The sequence below is a fragment of the Mixophyes fleayi genome, chromosome 1 (genome assembly GCF_038048845.1).
Source record: "Mixophyes fleayi isolate aMixFle1 chromosome 1, aMixFle1.hap1, whole genome shotgun sequence".
NCBI lineage: Eukaryota > Metazoa > Chordata > Amphibia > Anura > Limnodynastidae > Mixophyes > Mixophyes fleayi.
Genome location: NC_134402.1, coordinates 454,952,815 through 454,968,631, shown reverse-complemented (window position 1 = coordinate 454,968,631; position 15,817 = coordinate 454,952,815). Strand labels below are relative to the sequence as shown.

Below are 15,817 nucleotides of genomic sequence, written 5' to 3'. Positions count from 1 at the left end.
CTTTCATTTCTCTCTTCTGCTGCAGCGATGGCATCTGCTGATCTGAGACAGGAGCTGGACTGTCCCATCTGCCTGAACATTTATACAGATCCTATAACATTGAGATGTAGACACAACTTCTGCCGGGTCTGTATTGATCGTGTACTGGATACACAGGAGGGGTCTGGAGTTTATTCCTGTCCTGAATGCAAAGCAGAGTTCAAGAAACGCCCTGCACTGATAAGGAACATAACTCTGTGTAACATAGTGGGGAGTTTCCTGTCTACTCGGTCAGATCAGAATGAGACTGGGATCTTCTGCACTTACTGTATTAATTTCCCTGTACCTGCTGCTAAATCCTGTCTGCATTGTGAGGCTTCTCTGTGTGAAAATCACATGAGAGTACACAGCAAGTCAGCAGAACACGTCTTATCTGATCCCACCACTTCCCTGGGGAGCAGGAATTGCTCCGTCCATAAGAAGATCCTGGAGTATTACTGCACTGAGGACGCTGCCTGTATCTGTGTGACCTGCAGTTTGGCCGTAGAGCATCGGGGACACCGGGTGGAGATGCTGGATAAGGCCTCTGAGAAGAAGAAGGAGAAACTGAGAAATGTTCTGCAGAAACTGGCCACAAAGAGAGAGGAGACTGAGAAAAGAGTCCAGAGTCTGCAGGAGCGCAGGAGAGAAGATCAGGAAAAAGAGAGCGTTTCACTCTCAGTCTCTGATCTGATCCAGCAGCTGGAAATAAAGAAGGACGAGCTGTCCAGAAAGATGTGTCACATTGAGGAGCTGTGTAACATGTCTGATCCAGTGACTGTCTTACAGGAACCAGACACAGGTGACTTGTGTGATACTGAGGACAGAGAGATACACGATGACCAGGTCCATGTTGTAGGATGTCTGGATATGGGTCTTATCTCGGGGTCATTAGACACATTATCTGACATAATAACAGGTATAAATACAGGGATCTATATGCAGGGACCTACAGACATATTACTAGATGTAGACACAGCTGCTAATAATATACATATATCAGATGACATGAAAACTGCATCCATGTCAATGATGAACCAGAATCGTCCAGTAATACCAGAGAGATTTCAGTGTCATCAGGTATTAAGCACCAGGAGATTTTCCTCAGGGCGACATTACTGGGAAGTGGATGTCAGTGAAGCAGGGACCTGGAGGGTAGGGATGTGTTATCCCAGTATAAACAGGAGAGGAGATCAGTCATATATTGGATATAATAACAAGTCCTGGGGTATGAGGAGGTATAATAATCAGTATACAGTGATACATGACAGGAAAGATATCCGGTTACCTGACAATATTCCCTGTGATAGAGTGAGGATATATCTGGATTATGAGGCTGGACAGCTGTCCTTTTATTCTCTGTGTGACCCGATCAGACACTTACACACCTTCACTGCCACCTACACTGAGCCCCTTCATGCTGCATTATGTGTATGGGTAGGTTGTATAAAGATATCTGGGGGAGTCAGGAGCTGGGAGAAATTACCATGATGTAAGAAATCTGCCCAGAGTCTGGTGACATCACAGGGAGGGGAATCTGATTGGTGGAACACTTATCCAATAGAATGAAGCAGTGGGTGGAGCTATAGCTGAGCCCCTCCTCCTGTGAGACCAGATGACCAGTGTGTCTGGATTTGTTCCATTGTTGGTGTGTTAGAAACTAGAGATGGGCGGGTCCGGTACTCTCCCGCCTGTTCCGAATCCAAATCGAGGCCGAACGTCATCGTGACGTCATCGGATCTCGGGGCTCGGTTCTCGCGATACTTCAACTTTATAAATACACACCTCCACAGCAATCCATTGCCATTTGACAGAGGGAGAGAGCAGGGTGTAGTCATAGGCTGATTAGAGCAGGGACAGAGAATACAATATTGTTCTTGCAATTGCTCTAACCAAAATCGCTAGTGCAGAGAGGAGGTTTATTATTTGTTCTTAATATTTGGCACTCCCCAGCGCTTTTGGGGTGTCCCCCATAATTGTGCATAAATATTTCTGGCTGTCAAAAGTCATATCTGTAAGCAATATCTACCAACTAATTTTTAGCACTCCTCAGTGCTTTTGGGGTGTCCTCCCTAATTGTGCATTAATATTTCTGGCTGTCAAAAGTCATATCTGTCAGCAGTATCTACTTAATAATTTTTAGCACTCCTCAGTGCTTTTGGGGTGTCCTCCCTAATTGTGCATTAATATTTCTGGCTGTCAAAAGTCATATCTGTCAGCAGTATCTACTAAATAATTTTTAGCACTCCTCAGTGCTTTTGGGGTGTTCTCCCTAATTGTGCATTAATATTTCTGGCTGTCAAAAGTCATATCTGTCAGCAGTATCTACTAAATAATTTTTAGCACTCCCCAGTGGTTTGCGCTCAGAATGGATTCAAAGCAGTCCACATATGATCTGAATGAGCAACCAGGTTCTGTCACCAGTCCTGATGTTAGTGTTCCCAGTATGTCATCTGGCCAAGGCGATGTCAAACAACAGAGTGTTTCCAAATTAGTGCAAAAAACAAAAACCCCCAAAAAATTTACTGTATTGAAGCGAAAAAGAAGTGTAACTGAGCAAAAGTTAAGTGACGATAAAAAAAAAATTGCAAGCATGCCATTCTACACACGCAGTGGCAAAGAGAGAATGAGGCCTTTAACTTTGGCTATTAGTGGCAGATCCCAAAAAATTACCCAGCCTACAATTGGTGCACAACTACTGTTACGCGTCAAAGCCGAGCTGCAAGATAACAGTGAGGCATTACAGGAGAATATTTGCTCTGATTCACAAATGACAACAATCCCTGTGGAGAGTCCATCCAACAGTGGGATGTCTAATCGTGAGCATTCTGCTGATGTGTGCCTTAATAGCCCGAGTGTAGCCGGTGATACCCAAATTGAGGATGCCACTTTGGAATTAGAAGAGGATGAGGGGGAGATTTGTGTAGGCGACGAGGGCGCTAATGATGATGTTGATGATTATGATGCAGACAGATACCAAATTGCCTTTCTCAATTTCTATTTATATTCTAGATTATATAACGGCTGAATAGTTTTCTATTTTACTCCTAGTGGAGAGAGGATCTGATACAGACAGATACCAAACCTGCTTTGTCCATTTCAATTTATATTGTACAGTATATAACGGCTGAATTTATTAGTATTTTATACAAGTGGAGGGGGGCCTAGAGAGACAGAAACCAAACTGGCTTTCTCCATGTCAATTAATATTGTACAGTCTATAATGGCTGAATTTTTTGGTATTTTATACAAGTGGAGGGGGGCCTTGAGAGACAGAAACCAAACTGGCTTTTTCCATTTCTTTACATATTTAACTATAAGTGTAGGGTGTAATATACATTCAAAGACGATGGCTGCATTGCCAATATGCATAGATGGAGAGGAAGACAATCTGTTTTGTGTGTAGAATAAATGAAGGCCTACCAACGAAAAATTAAACTGTTTTTTTGGATGATTTATTACCTCAACAATTAGATTACTTGTCTCTAAAACAGTTGGAGCACTAAATTGGGTTAATTTAGGCCCAAAAACATGGATTTTCAAAAAAAATAGCAAAACAAAACCAAAACCAAAACCAAAACACGCAATGGCGGTTTTGCAAAACCAAAACCAAAACCAAAACACGACGGTAATCCAGATCCAAAACCGAATCCAAAACCAAAACACGGGGGTCAGTGACCATCTCTATTAGAAACATTCATTATAAATATACATTATGTTGGCTTTCCCCATCTCTGAGTCACTGGCAGCTGTGATTGGCTGCAACCAGTGTTCACCCTATTACTGGGCTTCTTTATATAACATTAATTCTGCAGCATGATCTGTATTCACCGTAGGGAAAGAATATGTTTAAAACCTCATTCTTCACACATTATAACCCCTCTGACATTGGCACAGTCACACAGCAATGGGGGCGGCCATGTCTACACATCTACTGAGAGAGTATCTAAAAATTCATTAAAGAGGGGTTTTATTTAGAGAATCAACTGAAAAATGAATGTCCACAAAGATGGACATATCCTGCTACATGTATGGTTTCATCAGACAGTTGTTGTATGTTATGTAATATAATATAATACAATTTTGCTTTTCATTTCTTTAAAATAAAATTTTGCAGCTTTTAAATTATTTCTACAGTCGGTGAGTTAATTTCTTGACCATCACGTCAGTGTGATGGGCTGTGCATACAGTACTATAGGGCAGATTTCCAGGGCACACAGCTGTTTTCAGTGGATGTAAGGCTTATCACCAGATAATAAATAGGCATACAGAATATAAAGACATACTTCCGAGTTTTCTTCTAATGAAGTTCAATAATGGGCAATGTAAAAAACTAGTGATAGTTGAATTACAGCTTGTATGATATAAGTCAGTGGATTCCAAACTTTGTCAGTTCAAGGCACCCTTAGGGTCTCCAAATTCTTTTTAAGGCACCCCTAAGCCAAAATAATTACCAAGTAGTTCCCCGCCTTGCTTACCACTGGCCCTGGCCGAGGGACCCCGTGAGATTTCCAAGGCACCCCAGGGAGCCAAAGCGCACATTTTGGGAACCACTGATATAGGTAATGAATTCACCGCCGCGGACACTTCTTTGACAGCGCCGCGGCTGCTGTATACTACAGTGCAGCCGAAACGGAGCTGCCACAGGTCTCTAGGATTTATTTTTTTCCGGGGGCGGAGGAAACCCCCCCTGACAAATCCTCCGTGCGCCCCTGGGCAGGGGGCTACACATTAAGAGGAGAGGATGTCTGTTACATAAGCCATTTTATTTTTCATGTTCATTTTTTGCACTCTGTTTACATTTACAGTTTTTCACTTCTAGTTTTCCATTTCTTTTGTCTATACATGAATATTTTACATTGATCATACAGAATTATACTTCTCAGTATATGTGAGAACATGGAGTAAGTATGGATTAAACAGTACCAGCAGGCTGGGATGAATTATGGGAGAACTGTGTAGATCATTTTGTGAAAAGAAAAGATCATATGGAATAATCAGCTTCCAATGCACTAAACTCAGTGCTAAAATATACCATCTATAATATCTGACAACACTATGTGATGACAAAATTTTGCAAAGTAATGTATTTTTAGCCTCTGAATTTTGGAACATAATACAGATCTATTTTTTTTACGTTTTATTGTGAAATCTTATATCGCCACGGTTTAGGTCCCAAATATAGGGAGCCTCCTATTTTGTGCAAAGTTTAGTTTAGTGACTAATATCCAATACAGTAAGAGACTTATTGATCACCTCGCAATACATAGAGCAAAGTCTTGACTGATACACAATACAGAGAGCAATCTAGTGACCAATATACAATACAGAGAGCAATATAGTGACCTAATTGTGATAATTAGAACAATCTAGTGAATAATAAAAAAAACAGTGCATAATGTGTGACCACTATGCAAGGCTGAATAAATTAGTCCAAATGTTCAAATTTCTGGTGCATTTACAAAGTAACCCTCCCTTCCCCCAACAAAATGAATTCCTTTGTGTATAGTAACAATGTGATTGGACAGTTGCCTGACATGGACATTATTGCGGGGACCATGCACGATGCTGGGCTGTACTGCTATGGAGTGGAGATTTATAGACTGTCAAGACCTGAAGAGAGAGATGAATGTGGAGATGCAAGATGGTAAGGACTGAACCTCTTTAAGCAGGGCCAGGTTGGAACTTTAGCTGAAAAACTATTAAGAGCCTGTTGTGAGCAGCGCTGCCCCATTGGAGGGGAAGTGTCCAGCATGTGGGGGCAAGTTTAAGTAGGGACTAAAATCTGACCCCACCACTCCAAACTTTCTCTCTCCTCCTCCCTCTGTCCAGCGCTATTGGAGTGGTAGGACCAAACGGAGCTAGGAACTTTCCTTCAAAAGACTTTGTGTCTGGACGGCTATTATAGTCAGCGCACCCCATCTGTTTGCTTGCAGTCTTTAAGGAATACCGCGGACGGACTGAGAACTGCTATCAAGAAATCGTGAGTTATACACAACAACACTGCTCTGCATTGTTACTTATTGTTATGTCCTATACAGTTTGGAGCCTCCGGATACACCATCCTTTGTGATATATTACATGTTGGTATTGCTACACCAGTTAATCATCCTATTTATTTATCTAGTCTGGGAACAATACATTTGTTTTTATAGATTGTATATATCATTTTTATTTTTGAAATTTACTAGTAGCTGCTGCATTTCCCACCTTAGGCTTATACTCGAGTCAATAAGTTTTCCCAGTTTTTTGTGGTAAAATTAGGTACCTCGGCTTATATTCGGGTCGACTTATACTCGAGTATATACGGTATATATATATATATAATATAATTAAAGCTTTAATATGAGAGACAGGCTTTGATAATTACTTTAGTAATGATTAATAAAATAGAGGATCCTATAGCATATCTGCTGCATCATGTATGTGTATGTGTATACATATATATATATATATATATATATATATTATATATTGTGTGCAGTATCGTTGCTAGTTTTCATGTGCGGTATCAACGGTATCAATGGTATTTTTCATGTGCGGTATCAATGGTATTTTTCATGTGCGGTATCATTGCTAGTTTTACTGTATGTTATCAATGGTATTTTTAATGTGCAATATCATTGCTAGTTTTAATGTGTGGTGTCAATACCCATTTTAATGTGGTGTTTTGATGATTGTTTTAATGTACAGTATTTTAATTTGTGGAAGCAATGATTTTTCTTATGCAGACAACCTAAGCGAGCCCTCTGGGAGAGCTGTAAGTGTCATACTGTGGGCTGTAGGTGATGTAATGCAGGATGTGTCACTATGCCCTTAATTTTAGATCTTAGGGGCCCCCCTGTCTTAAGTGCCCCGGGCCCCCCAAAGCCTAAATCCAGCTCTGCTCCTCTGCCTCCCACAGCAATGACCATTCCCTTGATCTGGTCTTTTCCCACCTCTGTGCAGTGTCAACTTCAACAACTCCCCTTTCCTTGTCTCTGACCACCATCTTCTCTCCTTTAGCATCTCCCCACCCGTTTCACCTTCCTCCTCCCCTCACCAGGCCCAACCTTGAGGCCAATGACCCTACCTCATTATCCTCCTCTCTGGACTCACATATTTTCCCATCTTCACATTTCCTGGCCCTGAATTATTATTATTATTATTATTATCGTTTATTTGTAAGGCGCCACAAGGTTTCCGCAGCGCCGAATAAGCTGTCTCTTTCTTCAATCGGACCCCTACTACTGCCCTGGCAGTTGTTATTAGCCTTCAATCCACTACCAACAAATATGCCCCCATGAGCGCTCTCCACTTCAAATTCATTCTATCCTATTACAGATCCACCCTATCACTCTCTAAACAGTAATATTTTAAGACTTTAATTTCCTCCCAGTCCTACATCCACCATGGCATTTTCACACATTCAACTGCATCCTCTGCCCTTCCCTTCCTCTTTGCTTTCTGCTCTTGACTTTAGCACCCACTTCCCCTCTAATTTAAGTCCATATGCCACAACATCTCCTCCCATTAGACCCCTCTCTCCCTCCAGTCTACCCACCTTGTCCCCACTACCTCTGGGGATGAAGTCTGCACCCTCTGCCTACCTACCCTCTCTTTCTATAGTTCCATGAGGTCTATTATAAATCCATCTCTGTGCAAGTGTTCAGAAAGGATGTATTGGGGAAGTAATTCAGCAGACAGTAGGACCCAGGGTCCAATGGTTATGAAGAGATAGAGACAAAATTCTGTACTGAAAACAGATCAGTACAGTACAATAGAGGGATACTTTCTAGTTGGTGGAATGTGATGTGGTGAATCCCAGTCTTCATGTAATAGTAGATATTTATGCAGAACTCGAGTATAAAAGCACAAAATGTCACCATGCTGTATCTGGAGGAAGTGAACCAGGATCTCATGGGTACTGTAGTGCAGATGTTTAATCTCATGAAGGGCCACCTCCCCCTCAATATGAATAATATTACACATCCAGTTTTTACCCAATGCATATGGAAAGGAAGATTACATACTGTAAATTTCATTCCCGTTAGCAGCAAGAGAATAGAGATATACCCAAATCAGAGAGACCATAGCCATCTGTCTATCAATACCACCTCAATATTCTAAGTTTAGTCCTCCCTCCAACAGCAGCATAGGACTGAGGCCTGAAAGCAGGTAGGTAATATCACAAAGACAAGTTCCTCCTGACTTAGATATTCGCATTACTAAGTTAGACATTTAGCTGGCTTGCATGTTATATGGAGAGGTAACACATTATTTAGCGAAATCATATCAATCTATTTAAAACATTATATAAAGGCATAACTTTGAGTCTTTCTAAATTGTAATCTCTCTTCCCACAGTAGAGGGACCATATTAAATACACGGCAAGAATGCCTGCAGCATTAAGCAACTGACAGAATGAACACAAAAATAGTCTGTAAGGTCAAATTTAGAGAGAAACTGCGTAAACCTGTGACAAACCTTTATAAACACAATATATAATTAAAAATACATAAAGACAATTGTTGTTGGCGTTTGTCTTTAACACTGCATATATATGTGTATCTAGCAAAATGAAAATATAAGGTATTAGTTCATATTTTGATCAAAACATTTAAGCCTGCATCTCAGCGTCAAGGGTACCTCGTTATATAAAGGTTCTACACTGACCTATATGCTTCAAACATTAGTAAAATGCAGTTGAAATCAGATGCACTGACCTTCCAAGACATAATGGGCCTGATTCATTAAGGAAAGTTAAGCAAAAGTAAGCAAGTAAGGCAAAACCATGTTGCATTGGAGGGGAAGGTAAATTTAAAATGTATTGGCAGATTTATTTTTGGGGTAGGGCATGTCCTAGATCAACTTTAAATTTCAGTGTACAAATAAGCTATCAAGTATGTGTGTGCTACATGAAAAAGCAGCCAATATTTTCCTTATGTGCAAAATAATAAACTAATTTGAACCTTAAATATTCCTAAATTGCGCCCCCCTTCAGCGTTGCGACCTGGACTCTAGTTACGGCCCTGGGGTCAGGCGCGGGCTGGCAGGCTTCAGCCCGGGGGGCGCACAGGCGGCCACATCACATGACACGCGACGCGGCCGCATCGCGTGTCATGTGATGCGGCCGCTTGTGCACTGACGCGGCTGCATCACATGTCATGTGATGCGGGCGCCGGTTATTACGCAGAAATATTGCATCTGGGGGGGGCTGGGCGGCCGGCCCTAACAGTGGTTAGACCACGCGGCCTGGGGGACCTATGCTCCCCGTCCCAGCCCGCCACTGCCTGGGGTCAAGGGAAGATTTCTTGAGAATAGTAGAGATGAGAGCATGTTTGAAGGCCGAGGGGAGGATATCAGTGGAGAGAGAGAGGTTAAAAAGGTGAACAAGGTGACAACAGGCATTGGAAGAGAGAAAGCGGAGGAACTTGGAGGGGACAGGATCGAGAGGACAGTTTGTAGAAGAAAAGGAGGCGAGGAGAGAAGAGAGAGGATCTCAGGCACAGTAACAGATGGGTAGGAGCCAAGGGTGGCAGAGTGCGTGATAGAGAGGACAGGTGGGGCAGACAAGTCTGACGAGATGTCATGACTTGCATCCTGCAGCTCCTGTCTGCAGGTACTTTGTTGGACCTTTTGCATATATTGTATCCTGCCTGTGGTACCACTGCCCACCAAAGGGGCCACTGTGGTACTTAGACTGCTCTTACCTGCCTCATCATTCCTGGAAGCTTTATACCTGCTTCTGGCCTATATAAGTCTGCCTGTCCCAAGCAACCTTTGCCAGATCATCAGGTCACTCTATCTGATGGGAAGCAGCCCTTTGACTCCTACTTATTCATCTCTGATGTGTGTTCATTGCTGCTGTATATTGGATTTCCTTCATCTCTGCATACCTGTGCCACAATCCGTGGTAACTGCTATTCATCTCTGTTGTGTGTTCATCACTGCTGTATATTGGATTTCCTTCATCTCTGCATACCTGTGCCACAATCCGTGGTAACTGCTATTCATCTCTGTTGTGTGTTCATCACTGCTGTATATTGGATTTCCTTCATCTCTGCATACCTGTGCCACAATCCGTGATCAACGCTATGATCTACACCTGTTGTCCAATCAGCCTGCATCACTGACTATTGTTGCCTATTCCACTGTTATGAACTGTAATATCATTACTGTCTTGCATCTTGAACCAGTATTATCTGTGTTTCTAATAAACCACTTTATTCACTTACGTTCTCTCTGTGGTCTTACCTTGGGAGCCCTGACACGAGAACAGATATCATTGTGTATAGAGTGAATTTTGTCTTTGAAGTAGGTGGCAAAGTCAAGAGCAGTGATTGATGAGGGGGGAGGAGGTCGGGGAGATTACAGTAGATAATTAATGGTAGCAAAGAGGCGTAGGGCTTTATTGGACTGGAAGGAGATGAGGGCTGTGAAATCGGTTTGTTTGGCAAGAGAGAGGGCAGAATAGTAGGAGGAAAGGAGGAATTTATAGCGGGTGAAGTCAGCAATCTAGTAGGATTTCCTCCATAGGTGTTCAGAGGAGTAGGGGTGGGAGTGGGAGGAGACGAGTAAGAGGGGAGTGCCAGGTTTGCGGTTTAGATTGGCGGGGACCATGGGGCAGGGGCTGCAGTTTCATGGGCAACAGAGAGTGTGGTGTTGTAAAGAGAGACAGCAGCATTGGGACATGATAGAATAGAAATAGGAGTAAGTAAGTGTTACAAAGAAGACGCAAAGATGATGGGCTCAATGCTGTTGATAGGACACACCATTCAGGCGACATTGGGTTGGAAAGGTGGGGCAAGGGTTAAAGAGAGGGTAAAGGAAAGGAGATTGTAGTCATACGGAAGACAGAATTGGAGAAGTTGGAGATGTCACATAGATAGGAAAATATAAACTCCACGAAGTGACCATCACAGTGGGTGGCAGAAGTTGTCCATAGGGAGAGCCCATGAGAGGATGTGAGATTGAGAAAATTATAGGCAGCAGTAGTAATAGGAGAGTCGGTATGGATGTTAAAATCCTCAATAATAATAGTGGGAAGATCAGAAGAGAGGAAATGGGAAAGCTAAGTGGCAAAGTTATCAAGAAATTGAGAGGATGGGCCAGGAGGGCAATAGATGACCGCAACATGAAGGTGGAGAGGGGAGAAGAAGCGGATGGAGTGCACTTCAAAGGAGGAGAAGGAGGACTCAGGAGGAATAACACTGAAGGTGTAGCCAGGAGACAGTAGGACACCTACACCACCTTCTTAGCGGTCCCCAGAATGGGGACTGTGGGAGAAGGAAAGCCCCCCATAGGAGAGTGCAGCAGGGGAAGCTGTATCAGAGGGGGAGATCCACATTTCTGTAAGGGTCAGGAGACCAAAGGAATGGGAGAGGAAGAGGTCATGAATGGAAGTGAGTTTCTTGCACACAGACCTTGCATTCCAGAGTGCACAGGACAGGGGAAGGTGAGTAAGATAAATGATGAAAATAAGGTTGGCGGGAATGGATGTTCGGGGGAGACAGGGAGATATGTGGTGGAAGGGGGGAGCGACAGGGGATAGAGGAGATAAGCTTGGGTCTGTAGTATGGAGTAGTGATGTGGGGAGCCATGAGGGGGAATAGGTGGAAGTGCTGAATGGAGAGTAATAAGGTATAAGGAATAAGGAGATGTAGTAATTGAGACTTTGCAGCATCATGAAATAGGAGAGAAAAAATTGCGTGGAAAAGACAAATGAGAGTATGGCAGAAGGTAAGGACTGTGACAGGTTACAAGCAAGATGAGGAAAAGAGAAACAGGATAGGTGAGTAAAGTAAGAGACTACAGAAGCAGCAGGAGAGTAAAGAAGAAAAGATGTAAAAGGATGAGCAAGGGAATGGGAAGTAGTTAGGACAGTAGAGATAAGGAATGAGTGAGTAGGAAACAGTTCGACCAGACAGTGACATAGGGCAGGAGTGGAGAGAGATGATAAAACATTAGCCACAGTGGAAGGTGTACTGAGGTAGCTGTGTATGAACAGTGTGCAAGGAAGAGCAGGGGCGCCACTTAGAGAATCGAGATAAGTGGAGCTAAAAGTGTGTTTTGAAGGTGGGAATACAGCAACAGCATAAGTGAAACCAATAAGTCATAATCAAACAGCAGATGCAAGAACTAAGGTTGAGAAACAGATCAGCAGGGTGTGTGCAGGCAGCACACAGTGCAGGTGGTGGAGGATTTCAGAGCTCACAGATGATTGCTGAATGATGTCTCGTGTAGCAGTGTTTCCAGATAATCTCCTTTGTTCTCCTCTTGTTCCTCTCTTGTGTAACTCTTACTATGCTATCTAAATTTTTAATACGCATGTAAAAAATCCTCATTTAGAAGAAATCCTCACTAGTTTTCACAGCCTAACCAGAGCCTATAACTGCTAGTTAAATAGGGTCATAGAGTCATGTCTTCACTTCCTTGTCCACCACATGCCACTGAGACCTTCCACATGCTCAATAAAAGCCCCACATGTTACTCAGACCTTCAACATGCTCTGTAGTAGCCCCACACGCCCTTCACATGTTTATCATCAATTGTAGCCACAGGCATAAAAACCAAAGTATTTCTTCACAGAAAAAATAACATAATTTTGCTTTAAAAAAATGCAATTTTTTGTCATACATTGAATCTACAAGGTCACATATACAGTAACATAAAGGTGAATCAGGAGCACCTCCTATATTATACTGTTACCTCTCAAAGTACCAAAGGTATAAACGCACTAGGAGCCTATTCTTACTGTGTAATCAGGATGAGGTGACTGTGGAAGTACTTGTCTGCATCCTGTACATGCACTTATTACAGGGGAGATGGTATCCCGGGATTACACACCAGGAATCATACACGGCTATAAAGGAGGATGACAGTATGAATAAAGGGTCACTGTGTACACTGTCTATTATCATCATCATCATTTATTTATATAGCGCCACTGATTCCGCAGCGCTGTACAGAGAACTCATTCACATCAGTCCCTGCCCCATTGGAGCTTACAGTCTAAATTTCCTTACATACACACACTTTGGTCAATTTGTTAGCAGCCAATTAACCTACCAGTATGTTTTTGGAGTGCGGGAGGAAACCGGAGCACCCGGAGGAAACCGACGCAAACAGGGAGAACATACAAACTCCACACAGATAAGGTCATGGACGGGAATTGAACTCATGACCCCAGCGCTGTGAGGCAGGAGTGCTAACCCATAAGCCAAGGAGGTTCGATGTGCACAGTGATGTGATGTCCTTCTCTTCCTGCGATGCGACACATGAAGAGTATGCGGCGGCAGGAAGGTGTGTGTGAAGTCACTGCCACCAGCTCACCACAAGGGGGCCCTCCCCCTGTTCTATTCTGCACAACTCCACTATCAAGAAGAGATAGAAATAGCCCAGGACCTGCGGCCCCCAATGGAAGCACAACCCTATGAGGGGGAAACCAGAGCCGGATTTAGACCTCATAGGGCCCTAGGCAAGATACTGGTTTAGTGCCCCCCTCCGTGAAACAATATTAACTTTTAATAGGTACTAAAAAAGATAGTGCAGACAATGTTATACCAATAAATAATAGCTTTTAATTAAATCCTTACATAAAACAGAGTGCAAATAATGTTGTATATAGCTTTAAATGCTAAGAATTCTTACCCCAAGCTTTTTTTGTAACTATACACTTGACATAAAACACAATGCAAACAATCTTCTATTCAAATTTTGTCGTTTTTCTACAGAATAAGAAAAGTTAATAGCAATTGTATTACCTATACGATACCTTACATTCTATTTTCCTGCTGAAAATGTCATCATTGTGTATTAAGCTACATCCAAACAAAAACAGAAAAGTCAATAATCCTACACAATTGCCCCCAAATAAAATTGGCATGGCAACATTCATTCCTAAATATACAAGAAATTACATACTGAAGGTTTTTGGACAACACTAATCAACTATGTTAAACATATTATCATTTCCAAAATCAGTTCTGCACTTTCTCTACCAGCTGACTGCAGCTGTTGACTAACTACAAGCCCCTAAAAAAGACCAATCACCACCTTGAAACATAAATACATTATTTGTTCTTTCACATACAGATTTCTCTACAGATACAGAAATACATATAATCGTAAAAAAGGACTATGAACCATATCCAAACTGAAGGAAGCTCTGCCACATAGGTCTATTTATAACCTACTGTCTTTCCCATGCAGAAAAAGCAATAAGCATATGGACATGTTTGAACCTCCCATTTGTGTTTGCATATTCTTGTAGTATCCATCATGTCACGTGTCAATACTTTAATGTATGGTAGAATTTTATCCATTTGCATGTGATATTTATACAAGATTTAACCCAGTAGGTGTAAAGTCAGTGATCATATCACATGCAGAGGTCAGCAACCTTATACACACTTAACCAAATCATTTGCATGTGATTGTAAATATAATTTACTACTGTGTGTAACACACACTCCCAGAGAAGACATGCTCCCCCTATGATTTTGCACTATATAAAGACTTGTAATGTAATCAGGGGAACAGGTACTATCTCCTTGGTCAACAGCAGCAGTAACCACTCAAGTCCAGACATTTCAGGATAACAACCACAGTGTCACGGGCACTAGGAGTCTTTACCCAGGGATCACCAGATGGTAGGCTTACCAGAGCAATGTAGATGGTAATAGGGTACTCTGGTAGCTGGGTGATCACGGAACATGAAATGATGGCCGATGAGATGCTCAGGAAAGTCTATGACTAGCAACACTGGTAATAATGAGATAATAATACACAAGGAACTGTATGGACAAGGACACGTGAAGGTAGTCAGTGGTCTGCGATAGCAAGTTGTACCACTGCTATAGTGAGGAGGAATGTCCAACAGAAACAAGGAGGTGATGAGAGTCAGCGGTCTGCGGGTAGCAAGTTGTACCGCTGTCTGAGTGAAGGAATGGAATCCAAGTGGAGGTATCCAGGTAGTCAGTGGTCTGCGGTAGCAAGTTGTACCACTGCTATGTGAGAGGAGGATGGGACAGGTGATACCGGAAACAGGGATCAGTGGTCTGACATCAGCAAGTTGTACCACTGAATATATATGTGAGGAGGTGCACAGGGGAAGACTGCAACACAGGATATACACAGGCACCTTATACACGATCCACAGTAATATGCACAATATAGATATATATATAGATATAAATGACTGAGCAGGTCTGCAATCTAGAAAGTCTCTTGAAGTAGTCCAGCACAATGATAACACAGTCAATGATGGCAATAGACTCAGCGGATAGCAGACTCCAGAGAGAACCAAACACAGTCCAGCAAGATATGCAATACACAGCACAGTCAATGAGAAGTATGCATACCGTGGTTCAGCAGTAGCAGTCAGATGGGATTGCAGCGGTACCTGAGCGGCTGGAGACCGACTGGATAGGAAGTCCCTGGATAGGTGAGGCAGCGGTCTAGCAGGTGCAGCGCACAGGTGAGTAGACCGACAGGGGCACGAATCCACAGGAATCAGCAACACGTGGACCTGGACTCATAGAGGGCCCAGGAGAATGGAGATGATCCAGCAGAGGGTAGTAGATGAGATACAAATCCAATGCTGACAGGAGGGTAGAGACCAGTGGAACACGTGAAGGCGTGGAGAGTGGATCAGCAGGAGATGGACGATAGCGCTGACCACAGCGGCAGGACTCAGCGGCACACGGAGGTAACCAGTAGCAACCACAGGAACCAACAGCGATGGGAAACAGGAGTGCAGCGCAGGGCAGGAGCTGTAGATCACGAAGTGTAGCAGATGGTAATGAAAGCGGCAGTC

The 15,817-nt window shown here is 42.8% G+C and overlaps 1 protein-coding gene across 1 annotated transcript; it reads left to right on the top strand.

Moving 5' to 3' along the window:
* The first annotated feature begins 375 nt into the window (after nucleotides 1-375).
* On the top strand, nucleotides 376-1,861 carry LOC142102207 (zinc finger protein RFP-like). Its single transcript, XM_075186923.1, has one exon. It carries the CDS (start codon nucleotides 376-378, stop codon nucleotides 1,507-1,509), a length of 1,134 nt encoding a protein of 377 aa, XP_075043024.1. The 3' UTR covers nucleotides 1,510-1,861.
* The last annotated feature ends 13,956 nt before the right edge of the window (nucleotides 1,862-15,817 follow it).

Excerpts from the sequence above, each read along its gene's own strand:
- LOC142102207 (XM_075186923.1), top strand. The coding sequence starts at position 376 with ATGAGAGTACACAGCAAGTCAGCAGAACACGTCTTATCTGATCCCACC.